Source organism: Vitis vinifera, chromosome 3, assembly GCF_030704535.1.
Source record: "Vitis vinifera cultivar Pinot Noir 40024 chromosome 3, ASM3070453v1".
NCBI lineage: Eukaryota > Viridiplantae > Streptophyta > Magnoliopsida > Vitales > Vitaceae > Vitis > Vitis vinifera.
In genome coordinates, this window is record NC_081807.1 from 7,402,093 (window position 1) to 7,416,351 (window position 14,259).

Consider the following 14,259-nt stretch of genomic DNA (forward strand, 5'->3'; position numbering starts at 1 on the left):
GGAGGTTTGACCGATCGAGCTGAGGGTCGACCAGTTGACTAGCCGTTAGCATTTAATACTTGACAAGTGACCATTGGACTTCGACTGCCCCTTGACCGGACCTCGACCGATTGAGGTTCAACCTTGACTGGTTGAACAACCATTCTGGAAGAGAGAGAGAGAGAGAGAGAGAAGGTTTTTTGCACCCCTCAACCGGTTGAGCTGGGGGTCGACCTGCTCATCTACCGATTGAGCTGTTTTTGGTTGAACAACCATTCTTTTCAACTTAAAACCTTTTAAACAAGTTTGAAAAACATTTGACACAAGGTTTTAGTTGAAAACATGGAATCATCCAAATTTAAAGGATTTAAAATGAAATAACTCTTGGATGATTTTGGTGTATAAGTAAAGAATGTAATGCATGAAAAAACCTAATGCGCCAAAAACCTTACAAAGAGATCTTATGAAATTTGAGTCTTGAAAAGAACTTCTCTTTGAGGTATTCTTCTTCTTATTGATTTCTCTTTGGTTTGATTTTGTCTTTGTGATTGTCACTTTGGAAATCTTCTTGCCTAATCACACTTGAAATATAATATTAGTTCCAAACCTTATTTTGTTATCATCAAAATTGAGATTAACCAAACATTTGTTTCACAATTTGAAAACTGTTTTATAATGTTTTGTAGAATCAAAATCTATTTGGGAACTTGAAATATTTTTACAATTTTAAATATGTTTAAAAATAATTTTTATATGTAGTACTTTGTTTTTAATTATACTACATGTTTGTATAATTATTTTTTAAAATAGTGTTAAGAAAATAAGTGAAAATAATTATAAAATATTATCTAAAAACATCATATTTTTTGTTCTTAGGAACAAAAAATAGAAAACAATTTTCTAGTTGTTAAACATATTTTCCCATTTTTTTTAAGAACAAAAATTATTCTAAAAAACTGTTATCAAATAGACCCGAATAAATTTTTTTTCCATGTATATAGAGGTGGTTTTACTTTTGGTTCTATTTTCTCTTTTACAACCATGCATAGTTTTCAATAATTGATTCATATATATATATATATATATATATATATATATATATATATATATATATATATATATATATATATATGTATATGTTATTTCTCTATTTATGATCATTATCTAGGGTATATAACCATTTGATAATTTGTTTTTACTTTTTGTTTTAAAAAATTGATGGTAAAAATTAAATTAAAGAAAGTATAAAAAATCTTTTGATTTCCAAATTTTTTTAATAAATTTTAAAATGAAGTTGACATTCAATCCATGCGTGTATTTATTTTTGGCATAAGCATCAGTGTCTCCCTTACGAACTTTGAAAACTTAATGAAGCTAGCAATCTTTAAAACAAAATTCTATTTTTATACACGTATCAATATATATATATATATATATATATATATATGTTTTTATTTATAAAAAAAAACCATAAAATTTGAACTTCCAAACATGTTTAATGTTTACAAATTAAAGTTAAAAATATAATTAAAAGCTTTTAAAAATAGAAAAAATAAAAGTGCATCCAAAAGGATTGTATTAAGAACTTTTAAAAATAAAAAAATAGAAGTGCATCTAAAAGGATTGTAAGTGGATGTTTGGTAAACCAATTTAATAACTTAAAGTGATTTAATAACTTAATTTAAATTATCAAATAAATTAAGTATATTTGATAAAATAATTTAATAATATGACTTAAAGTTAAAAACAAATTTAAGTAATAAGTAAAAAGAATTAATTTATTCTTAAATTCACATTTTTATTTTACCTTAGTTACCTTTAAGATCTCTTTTGCTATTCCACGACTTTCATTATTACTTAACTTCCTTTGCCTTAGTTATAATTATTTATAAGGATAAATATGTCAATTTAATGATTTAGAATAAATATTAAGTTAATTTTATTAAACAACCTTAATATTTAAAAGTAAGAATTAAGTAAATCATAAGTCAACAACTTCAATATAATTTAATTTAAAATTAACTTAAGTTATATATTAATTAATGGGTATCAAATTTTACCAAACATCCTCTAACTTAACAACGTACTTATTTTAGTGAGTATTGGAAGTTTTTTTTTTGGAATTATTTTAAGAAAAAATATATACAAATTAATTTTAAAGATCGGGAAAATTTTAACATATATGTTTTTGAGATCAAGCAAGATATTTGTTTAATTTACGGTAGAATATAGAAAAAAGTATGAATACTTTTTTAGTTATGATGAAAATTAGTAGTTTTACTTAATGAAAAATCTTACTCATTTTGTATCTCTTACACTAAGTATGTCAATGAATTTGAATCTAAAATGAATTTTCTAATTTGGAGAGGAAAATCTTTTGTTTTCCTTTTCTGGGTTTGAAATATTTATGCTTAATTATTACCAAATTGGCTTAACCTTATGGTTTTTTTTCTAATTAAGTTCTTCTTCCATTTTGTTTCAGTCTTCCAGCTTTTTGTTATCATATCGATACACATATGAGTTTCATTTATTTATTTATTTATACTGATTCGATTGAGTTGCAGGATTGATCATACATGAACTTATCATTATGAAGGTTGAGGAGAAACATAGTCTGCTTCGGCTCTTATTACTGTGTTCAGTACTTCTTTATGCAGGTTGGTCTCTGGATAGATCTTTCACTTTAACCGGTCAAAATTTTTGGTTTTGTTTGATGTGTAAGGGAAAATTTTTGTAGGGTTTGCAGTGGAGGGTTTATCATATGATTACACAGCCAGCGTGGAGGCAAGATTGCTGCTATTAGCACTTTTAGAGCATGTATAAATTAAAGATTATTGTCATTTTATTTATTTATTCTTTGATGAGATTTTCAGTGTTTGGAGAAGCCTCTCAGACCTCAGTATGGTGGAGGGATGATATTGAATCCTGATTTGAATGATGGGTTGAAAGGATGGTCTGTGTCTGGAGGTGCGAAGATAGAAGAAAGAGTGTCAGGAGGAGGCAACAGGTTCATTGTGGCTCATAGCAGAAGCCACAAGAATGACAGTGTTTCACAGAAGCTTTACATGAAGAAGGACAAGCTCTACACCTTCTCTGGTACTTTTCCTCTAATGCTAGTGCCTCTAAGGGTTCTTCTGCCAAGTGGGTTGAGGAAATTTTGTTTGTTTAATTGCAGCTTGGATACAAGTTAGCAGCAGAAGTGCTTCTGTGGCAGCTGCTTTCAGAACAAATGGCGGGGTGAAATATGCAGGTGCTATTATTGCCGAGACCGGGTGCTGGTCCATGCTTAAAGGTGGCCTCACTGTGGAGGGTTCTGGCCCTGCTCAGCTCTATTTTGAGGTGATTATACTATACCCATTCATCAATTATGTGTTGAGACTAAATTATGCCATGTACTTTAGTGCCTTAAAAAATGGCTTTGTTAATTGTTAATTACTAATCATTAATCATTTCGGAGTCTCATAATTTTTAGCTATGAAAATTGAAGAATTTATCCTCATTTTATTATGGGCTTATTCATTTTCTAGGACGTTAGATGGTGAAAAGACATACAAAATCTGTCCAAATCAAGAGTGTTAGTCAGAATTGTTTCTACATGCCCAATTTGGTTGGTTATTGCTTTTGAGAAATCGTTTCATAAATGAAAAGATATGGGTAATTATTGCTTTTGAGAAATTGTTTCATAAATCAGAAGAAATTCTCTACTTGGAAATGTGAGATTTAGAAATTTTTGGGAGCATGTTTCTGTCTTAAAATGTGTTTGAAGGCTTCGAAGCTTTCCATATAATTTAAAATTGCATAAAAATTGGTTTTGTTAAATTTAAGTAATTCTTTAAAAACAAATTAGTTTTGAATATGACAAATTTGTTAATTTTGGAAAAACCTATTTACGTAAAAATCAAATTGTATTTTAAGAAGATTCAAAAGATTTCGAATATTATTTATGAGATTTAAAAAGCCTTCCTTTTGTGAAAAAAATAAAATAAAATAAATTTAGTGATATGTTTGACGATTGTTTTCAAGAATTTTTTTATTTTTAAGGATAAAAAATAAGAAAAATATGTTTGACAACCAAAAACTATTATTTATTTTTTGTTCTTAAGAGTAGAAAATAAGGTGTTTTCATATAATATCTTTTAGTTGTTTTTAATTATTTTTACTTATTTTTTGTTTAAAAAAATAATTATACAAACATGTAAAATGATTAAAAATAAAGCATTAAACATAAAAATTATTTCTAAAACATATTTAAAAATATTTCAGGTTTTTTGTTCTATAAAACATTAGAAAACAATTTTCAAAACCGTTCTCAAAAACTATTTTCAGAATTGTTTTAAAAAATAGTTACCAAACAAATCTTAGATTTCTAATTTTAATTGGTGCACTTTCATAAATAGGAATGATTTAAATAAAAAATTTCTTATGAAATTTTTATGAAGGAATTCATGATATTTGGAGAATTTTTTAAAATTGACCAAGTATTTTGGGAAATTAGAAGTTTGTAAAATTTCTATAGCAACTCACTTAGGTGGTGTTTGTTTTTTTACTTAATTCTAAATAGAACCTTAATGCTTAATAGTGTTAAATATTAGGTTGTTTATTTTTGTAGTATTTTATTTTTATTAAGTATTAAAAAATAAAGAAAAATCAATATGTTATTTTTTCAATTTAGAAAAAGTTACATATTTTGATTTTTTCTATTTAGTAAAAAGTTTATAATAAGTTATGAAAAAAGTAGAAAAACAAATAACCTAAATTCTGAAAACAAATTGCTTTCAGCAGAAAACCAATAAAACAAACACCACCAACTCGATGAAAATATATGTTTTTGTTTTTGTTTTTTTGAGATATATTATTATTATTAAGTTTTAACAGTTGTTCTCCTCTTCAGAGCAATGACACATCAGTTGAGATATGGGTGGATAGCGTCTCTTTACAACCCTTCACTAAAGAAGAGTGGAGGACCCATCAAGATCAAAGCGTTGAGAAGGTAAAAGCAATACTGGGTTATTACTTTTGATTTGTTTTGACTTTTTGTTGTCATTTTTATTAATTCCCAACTACATTTGACCATGATCTTAATCAAACATTCAGTACTAAAATTCTCTGTTCTCTAATGAATTTCATATGAAAAAGAGTTTTCTCAATGAAACAAGCGTAAATGTTTGCAGACACGCAAGACAAAAGTGAGACTCCAAGCAGTTGATGGCAGAGGGAATCCAGTAGCAGGCGCAAAAATGGCAGTAACACTAGCCAAACGGAGTTTCCCATTTGGTGCTGTTATTTCTGACTACATTCTCCAAAACACTGCCTTCCAGAATTGGTTCACCTCAAGGTTCTCGGTTGCAACCTTTGCAAATGAAATGAAGTGGTACAGCACCGAAAACTCCCGAGGTGTGGAGAATTACAAGGTCGCTGACGACATGCTTCAGTTCTGCAAACAAAACGGCATCGCCGTTCGCGGCCACAACATTTTATGGGATGATCCCAAGTACCAACCCAGTTGGGTTAACTCACTTTCCCCTGGTGATCTCCAAGCTGCTGTCGATAGACGGATAAACTCCATAGCCAGCCGATACAAAGGCCAAGTTATTGCTTGGGATGTTGTTAATGAAAATTTACATTTTTCATTCTTTGAGGACAGGCTAGGGGCTAGTGCTTCTGCAGCTGCGTTCCAGAAGACTCGCCAAATTGATGGAACAGTTGAGTTGTTCATGAATGAGTATAATACTATAGAGGAGAGAGGAGATGGTGCATCATCACCAGCTAAGTACCTTCAAAAGCTGGGGGAGATTCAAGCATTTCTGGGTGGTGGGTCTGGGCCGTTGGCAATCGGACTTGAGGGTCACTTTGGATCTGCTCCAAACCTTCCCTACGTGAGATCTTCAATTGATACTCTTGCTGCCAAAAATTTGCCCATTTGGGTGACAGAAGTGGATGTTAGCAACATGACTGACCAGGTACAGTGAGGTGTAAATTGTGAAGGCATGAGTTGTTTCTATAGGTGGGAATCTTTAAGCTTAATTTCTCAAAGCAGGTTGATGCCTTCTGATATTTAGGACTTAAGCCTAGACTTAATTTTTCTAGGTACCTCGTTACATAATATTGTTAGATCGTGAAGCCTGAATCAATCCCATTATGCTAAGTAGGAGATACTGAAGGTGGAGCTTCATGTTAAGCTCACGGGGATTGAATCACGAGTTTGCCCCAATCATATTTTAACCCTCATGATTTAGGGTTTTGTTTTTTAGAGGAAAAGAAAATAGAACACGGTGCCATTGGGAGGAGAGGGAGACCCTTCACCATTAAAACCCTTCTTTTTCGTTTGTAATAGTAGATTCTTGAGTGATAGTGTACTTTTAGACATACGGATCACAGTGATTCTCCAACTACACTAAAATCTCTCGTCTTTGTTTATTTCTAGTCTAGCCTACGATCATCCTATCTTTTTAACCCTTTTTTCTTCTTTTGGGACAGGCAATGCACTTTCAGCAGATTCTGGAGGAGGTTCATGCACACCCAGCAGTGAAGGGAATTGTAACGTGGGGAACATGGGATCCAAGGGGCTGCTACAGGATGTGTTTGACTGATGGCAATTTTAACAACTTGCCCACAGGAGATGTTCTGGACAAGATATTGCGGCAGTGGAGTATTGCGGGGATGGTAGGCGTGACGGATGCTAATGGTGTCTTTGAAGCTTCTCTTTTCCATGGAGATTATGAAGTTACAATTAGTCATCCGACTGTGATGAAATCCTCCTTGACTCAGAGCTTTAAGGTGGCACCATCTGCAGATACTTCACACCAAACAACAGTACTGCTTGTTGAAGTGTCTCCATGAGTTCTTTCTATCAGATCCTATTTTATTGTATCCACATAATTGCTACTTCATTTGAATTACTCAACCCAATGTCACATGGCCAAGTTTGTGCCTTTAACCTTTTCAATAAAAACATTTGGGTTGTAGTTGGTATAGTTGTTACTAACATGGTTTGAAATATCTAAGAATATGGATATGAGTATTTGGATTTTACATATATATATATATATATATATATATATATATTGGAAATATCTGTAAAATATCGGTGAGTATTTTGACAGAAATATCGGTGGAGATTTTGATAGAAATATTGGTGAGGCGAAAATTACTCAAAATTTATAAAAATATTTGATAGAATTCCAAAAAATGATCAAATAAATAAAAATACACATGTTAAAGTTGTTTTGTAAATGTTAATTAATTTATTATTTATTTTATCAAATAAAATTTAAAATTAAATAATTAAAATTAATTTATTTATTTTTTTAATAATGAACTTTAACATATTTATTGTGAACATATATTTATAAATGTGAACTTGGCCCTGTGGTAGCCAGGGTTCAAACCATCGTTACAACAATGTTTGGTTATGGGATGAAAATTGTTTTATAATGTTTTATAGAATAAATATTTGTTTAAAAACCTGAAATATTTTTAACTTACTATCTATTTTTTAAAAGTAATTTTTATATATGATGTTTTATTTTTAATCAATTTTCATATTTATATAATTATTTTTTAAAATAACACTAAAAAAAGTGAAAACACCTAAAAACAAATAAAAGTGTTCTTTGAAAATAATCTATTTTCTTAATTAACGTGTTTTTTTTATAAAAAAAAAACATGAAACCTATTTTAAAAAATAGTTATCAAAGAAACATTACCACTCTACCTACAATTTTTTTTTTTTTTTGTGTGTGTGTTTCTAGCTACTTTTGGTTTTTCTTAGGTATTAACATACATAACAAGGGTGTCATTGCATTTATATGTCTCTCCTAATTTTTATGAGAATGTATTTCCTTTATCTAATTTCACCTCTTGTCATCAAATTTCTAGGCTGCGTTTGGTTTTAAAAAAATATTAAATAAAGAAAAGAAAATGTTGAGGAGAAATGGTTTTCTCATATTTGATTTTACTATAAAAAAATATGAAAAAATTAAATATAATTAATATTAATTAGAAATTTACATATTTTAAAATTATTTAATCTTTATATAATGAAAAAAAATAAATGAAATAAATATGAAGAAATATATAAAAATAATTTATTAACTTAAAATTTTTTTTTCTTTTTTTATTTTCTTCTAATTTTATTTTCAATTTTCTTTCCCTTATATTTTTACTCAAATTTTCCCACTAATTAAAGTTTCAACCTTACCAATCAAAGATAGTTATCAATTGACTTGTCTAACTTTTGTTCTCCATTAGTTGGCGACGGAATAGGCATCACATAATGAGTCACCTTCTAAAGCACCCAATATATACATATAAACATGATGATGTCATGAATGTTATCATTAGAGTAAGTTTAGGGTATTGGTGTTAATAATAGAAGTCATAGATATACATCCCAAGGAATCCTTCCAATTGGATAATTTAATATCAAAATCTACAATGATCATATGCAATTAATTGGATATTAAAGAGAAATTGTTTTTTTAGTAATTGTCAACATGTTAACTATCATTCACAATGTGTGAGGGAAACCTAGCATATATTTGGATCAAGGGTGAAAATATCGGTTTTTACAGATATATGGGTAACCTGATTTTATAGATATATCGGGATATATTGAGAAATATCGGTGAATATTTTGACACAAAATATTGATAAGATGAAAATTAATCAAAATTTATGAAAATATTAAAAAAAAATTATAAGAAATTATTTAAAAAAAATAATAATAGACATCTAGAGGTTGTTTTATTAAAAAAAAATGATCTAATATAATTTATGACAACCAACAATAATATGGAGAATTTAAATGTATATGTATAGGATGTATTCAATGATATAAAAGAAATGATGATATATATATATATATATATATATATATATATATATATATATATATCATTATTTTTCATTTTAAGATGTTGATAATTTCATTTATAAATTTATATTTAGTTATTACATAAAATACAATATATTTAAAAATAATTTATTTATAATAATTTAATTCTAATATTAATATATATATATAATGAGATATTTATAATATAATCGCATAACTATAGTATATTTACATTTATGAATCTTAGATATAATGTTATAACATAAATATATATAAAACATGTACAACATCTTCCAAAACTTCTCCAAGCTTGTGATTAAAATTTATTGGTGTGCTTGTTGGTTTACATGCCAACTCTTTTTTTATTTTTATTTTTTTTATTTTTTTTATTTTTTTATTTTTTTTCATGTTGATAGATAAAAATTTCAAGCCTAGAATGTGCTACTTCAATTCCTAGTAAGTACTTCAACCTCTTTGACTCTTTAATTTTGAATTCATTGGCTAAGCTTGCTTTAAATTTTGTCTCTCATTTTCATCATTCTCCATCATGATAATGTTATCTACATATACCAAAAGAGCTATAACTTTCATTTAATTTAAATGCTTGATGAACAACGTACATATGATTCTTTGATTGTGTCTATATCCTATATTCTTTATCACTTTGGAAAGCCTTTCAAACCATGTTCTTGGAGACTGCTTTAGCCCGTATAGAGCTTTCTTCAGTTTAAACACTTTATTAGTGGCTAGATTACTTTCAAATTCAAGATGAACTTTTATACTCTTTCCAGGTTTACATGTAGAAACACATTTTTGAAGTCAAATTGTTGTAGATCCCAATTATAATTAGTTGCCAATGATAACAGAATTTTGACAATGTTCATCTTGGCAATCAAGGCAAATGTCTCTAGATATCTACATCATATGTTTGAGTATACCCTTTAGTCACTAATCTTGTCTTATACCTTTTTAATTTAATGATCCATCGTCTCTATACTTAATAGTATAAATCCATTTATATTCCACTGACTTTTTTCTTGTAAGCAAATCCACCAATGCCTAAGTTTTATTCTTCTCCAAGGCCTCCGTTTCTACATTAATGGCTTGTTTCCAATTTTCATTAAATAAAGCCTCAAAGAGAGTGATAAGAATGTGCATATTGTTCAAATTTGTAAGAAAACTCTTATGGGATGATGAAAACTTTTCAAATGACACGACATATGAAAGTGGATACATCTTGTGCATTCCCTAGTTTCGTTCCTAATGGCAATAGGGAGGTTCTTATCTATGTTTTTTTAGATTGAAATTCTAAATCATTTTGTAAGGGCAGATCGGAAATTCTTACCTCATTTCTAGGAGATGGTTCAAATTCTTGGACTTATATAAGTCTAAGGACTGCAACTTTCTTCCTCAAGAACACTTTGCCATTCATTAGATCTTCAATAACCACAAACTCATCAATTTGTTCAATAGTGGGCTTAAAGGGTATGGATTACTTAGGTTTAAAGGAGAAGGGTATGGATACTGGCTCAGACACTTTGGAAGGTTAGTAAGAAAAAGATCAATGAGAAAGAAATCATGATTCTTATCTTCCTTGATGGAATTCTCTCCTTGAAGATCAAGATCAGTCAAATATATTTTTGTGGAAAGGAAAATTTTCCCCCTAAATTTTTTTTTTCCCTTGATGGAATGAGAAAGAGACTTTTAAAACCTAAGATTCTAGAAGGTAATCGATTTATGAGATGTGTGGTAGTTAGGATGACCCCCTCCCCCCTCTAATAAGATTGAGGCACATTTTTTTAAACAAGAATACCTAGGTTGTATCAAGTAGGTGACCATTTTTCCTGTCAACAATTCTATTTTATTGTGGGATGTTTATATACGATGACTCATAAATTATCCCATCCTATTGAAAGTATGGAGTTAGGACTTGATTGAAATAATCCCTAACATTTTTAGATCGAAACCTTTCAATTTTTGACACCAAATTGGTTTTTTACCATGTTATAGAAATTTGGGAGAACTAATCTCACATCAAATTTGTGTTTAAGTAAGAAGAACTAAGAGACCCTAGAATAATCATTGATGAAAGACACAAACTAGCGTTCTCTATATGTATTAGGAATAGTAGAAGGACCCAAAATATCACTATGAATTAGATGAAAATGATATGTGTACACACTTGTGTTTAGGCAATTCACATGCATCACAATGAAAGCTCTCAACATTTAATCTCCTAAAAAGAATATGAAATAAGATCTTAAGAGTTCTAAATGAGTGATGTCTAAATAAAAAGAATACGATCTCCTATGCCTACAATGGTGCATGATTAATGAACCATCAATTATGGCTATTTTCCTACTATTTAAATAAAGGTTATAGTTGTTAAATTTGTGTAATGAATGAATCATGTGACTTGTGGCACCTAAATCTCCATGAAACACGAAGTACATTGAGTTTAACCAAATTAATGTCATGGACAACTAAAAAATTGTATTGTAATCATTTTTGGAATTGTATTGGATTTCATTTTGATGAAATTGATGTTGTAGAAGGATTAAAGATTGTATTATATTCATTCTTAGGATTGTATTGATTTCAAAATTCATATTATTTAATAAATAAATAAATAAATTTAAATTTTACTCTAAAATAATTATTAGCAATTATCTTTATTCTTAATTATTTAATTATAACAAGTATGTGATAGAAATAAAAGACATCAATGTGAAATATATATATATATAATCACTGAGAGTAAATAATTTGAAACAAACTCTCTTGTAATTAAATGATTTATAATCACAATATCTTTAAAGAGTTACAAATCATCACTAATTATTAAAAATTAAGTTATATTTATTTGGACTATTAAATGTTTTCATGTTCCAAGAAAAACATAAATAAGGTTTGCAAATATGCATGGATGATATTTTTTCATATTTTCTTATTATGGGATAACCGAGCTCGAGCTCGAAAAATGGAAAGGATCATAACATTAATATGATGTTTTGAATATTTTCTTAAAAAAAGCAAAAATCTTTTTGAATATAATTATATAGAAGACTTTGTAGTATAAATATTGTTAGTATAAAAGAAATATTAATAGAAAAAACACTATCCCATAGAAAATATTATATACTTCACGAAATATTTTGTTTATTTATTAGATTGGATTATTATAAATGAATATATTTTATATTAAAATAATTTATGTTATTAATTATAAATATGCTAGAATATTTTATTAAAGTGTTTTAAAATAAAAAAAATGAATAAATACAATATAATATTAAGGTATATATATAAATATAATATTGTGGACCCGCATTTTTCACGTGCGCCGCCACTCGATCGGTGAGACTCGCTTTTTATTGGTGAAAAATTAATTTTGAAAAAAAAGTTGGAGTCGCCACTTATTTTATTTTTATTTTAAAGGGAAAATAAAACAAGAAAGAAAAACCCTAAAATGTGACTCCATAATTTTTGGAAAAAGCATGTCTTTGAAAAACCCAAGTCTAGGTTCGAGAATTAGGTTACCTATTGGGAAGGTACCTCTAAAAGGTAGCAAGCACCCCTCTAAGCCCTATAAAGGTCTCTACTAACTAAGTTGAGGGAAACGTGACAATTAAATGGTTGATCATGGATACTTAAGTAAGCAAGGGGTTTTAAAAAAAAATAGTATGTCAAGCAAGAAAGTCTGATCATAGGAGAGAGTCAAAGTGCGTACCTGAATGGCGTCTCAAGCGCTATCATGAAACATAAAAGTTAGTATAGAGATACATCACACAACATGTGCTTTTGTCAAAGATAATCAAGCAAGCATCAAATATATATCAAGGCAATAAAACAGGATGGCAAGTATGGGCATAGTACGCAATGACAATCATATTCATAGGGTTTAGAAAGTGGGTATTAGGGAACATACCTGAATAGCATATATAACTCCAAATACGCTTCCTCAAGACATGGGGGGTTAAATAATAAATAGTAAAATAAGAAATCCTAACATGCGTATCTAATTGGCATAACAAAAATGATCAAAGAATACGAAATCATCAATTATCACACACATCTTATATACAATTCCAAAAAAATAAAAAGATATGATTACGACAAATAGCAAGGATAGTAGCAAAAATAAGTTTTGAAAAGATTTTCTTATGTAGGGGTTTCACCAATTCCCCAATTGATTTACACGAATTTAGCCCAGAATTATCCCATTTATGTGGGACCACAAGCTTTGATTCGTGTATGATTTAAAACCAAAATTTTCGTTAAAAACCGAGAAAGATGCAAACCGATCAAAAAATGGTTGCATATTATTTTAAGAAAATGGGGTTTTTTATTCTAAGAACTCTAAATGAACTTTTTAAAATAGGTTTTTATAAGGAACATTTTGAGAAAAGTATTTTATTTTAAAGGGAAAGACATTATTCACAAACAAACGATTCGCAAAGATCAAATATAGGCAACCCAAAATAAAAACAAAATCACAAAGTAAAATTTTCTCAGTAATCAACAAAACTAATAAAGGTGAGGGTAGAGACCAATCTTCATGATGTTTCCAATGGCCTCTAAAAATTAAACTTCACAAAAAACTATCAAAGCAATAAACTAAATGACTTTAGATCAGATAAGATTAGAAGATATTAATCAAGAGTTAAAAATGGGGAATCGAACACATGAGAATAATAAAAAACTAACATAAGACCAATTAAGCTGATTAACTAAAATTTTAGAGAAACATATGAACTAAATTATGATCAATTCAAGAATGAAAATTTATATATTTAAGATAGAAATAATACAACTTAAGATCAATTAAACAAGTTATTTAAAGCTTTGAAAAACATACAAATTAAAAGTGGATCAACCAAGAAATAAAATTAATAAGTTCATAATATGAAAATGACATGGAACCAATCAACTTAAACAACTCAAGTCCTAAAAACTCATGTACTAAAAAGATGAATAAAAAATAAGATTAATATTTAAAAACATGAATTCAATTGCATAGGATCAATTAAACTAATAAATTAAAATCAACGAATGCATTTAAACTAAAAACAAATTAAAATTAAAGTAATTGGAATTAAAAAAAAAACACAAACTTTATCTAGCGTGATTATTTAAACTAAAAACAAATTAAAATCCAACTAATTTATCACAAACAATTAATTAAATCAATAAACTAAAAACCCAAACTAAAAAAAAGAAATACTGTATCGAAAACCGAAAGGAAAAATACTCTCTTGATGTGTCAAAATGGCAGCTCAATTAGTGTTTGAATTCCTCTGCTGCTCCCCAAAAAACTCTTGTGTGTGTCCTCTCTGAAAAAAAATTCCTCTCTCTCTACCAAAGAAATAAAATTCCTCGCGTGTTCTCTCTGCCAAAAAAAATCCCCCCCCCCAGTGTCTGTCTTCTCTCTTACTTCTTCATCA

The 14,259-nt window shown here is 28.6% G+C and overlaps 1 protein-coding gene across 1 annotated transcript; it reads left to right on the forward strand.

Moving 5' to 3' along the window:
* The first annotated feature begins 2,569 nt into the window (after positions 1 to 2,569).
* Positions 2,570 to 6,874, forward strand: LOC100265242 (endo-1,4-beta-xylanase 5-like). The gene is made up of 7 exons (XM_059735368.1): positions 2,570 to 2,636; positions 2,717 to 2,763; positions 2,853 to 3,075; positions 3,155 to 3,318; positions 4,871 to 4,969; positions 5,151 to 5,939; positions 6,457 to 6,874. Exons 1-7 carry the CDS (start codon positions 2,570 to 2,572, stop codon positions 6,817 to 6,819), a joined length of 1,752 nt encoding a protein of 583 aa, XP_059591351.1. The 3' UTR covers positions 6,820 to 6,874.
* Positions 6,875 to 14,259: the final 7,385 nt, after the last annotated feature.

Coding starts and splice junctions, on each gene's coding strand:
- LOC100265242 (XM_059735368.1), top strand. CDS start 2,570: ATGAAGGTTGAGGAGAAACATAGTCTGCTTCGGCTCTTATTACTGTGT. Junction 2,764..2,852: donor ATTACACAGCCAGCGTGGAG/GCAAGATTGCTG, acceptor TGAGATTTTCAG/TGTTTGGAGAAGCCTCTCAG. Junction 5,940..6,456: donor TTAGCAACATGACTGACCAG/GTACAGTGAGGT, acceptor CTTTTGGGACAG/GCAATGCACTTTCAGCAGAT.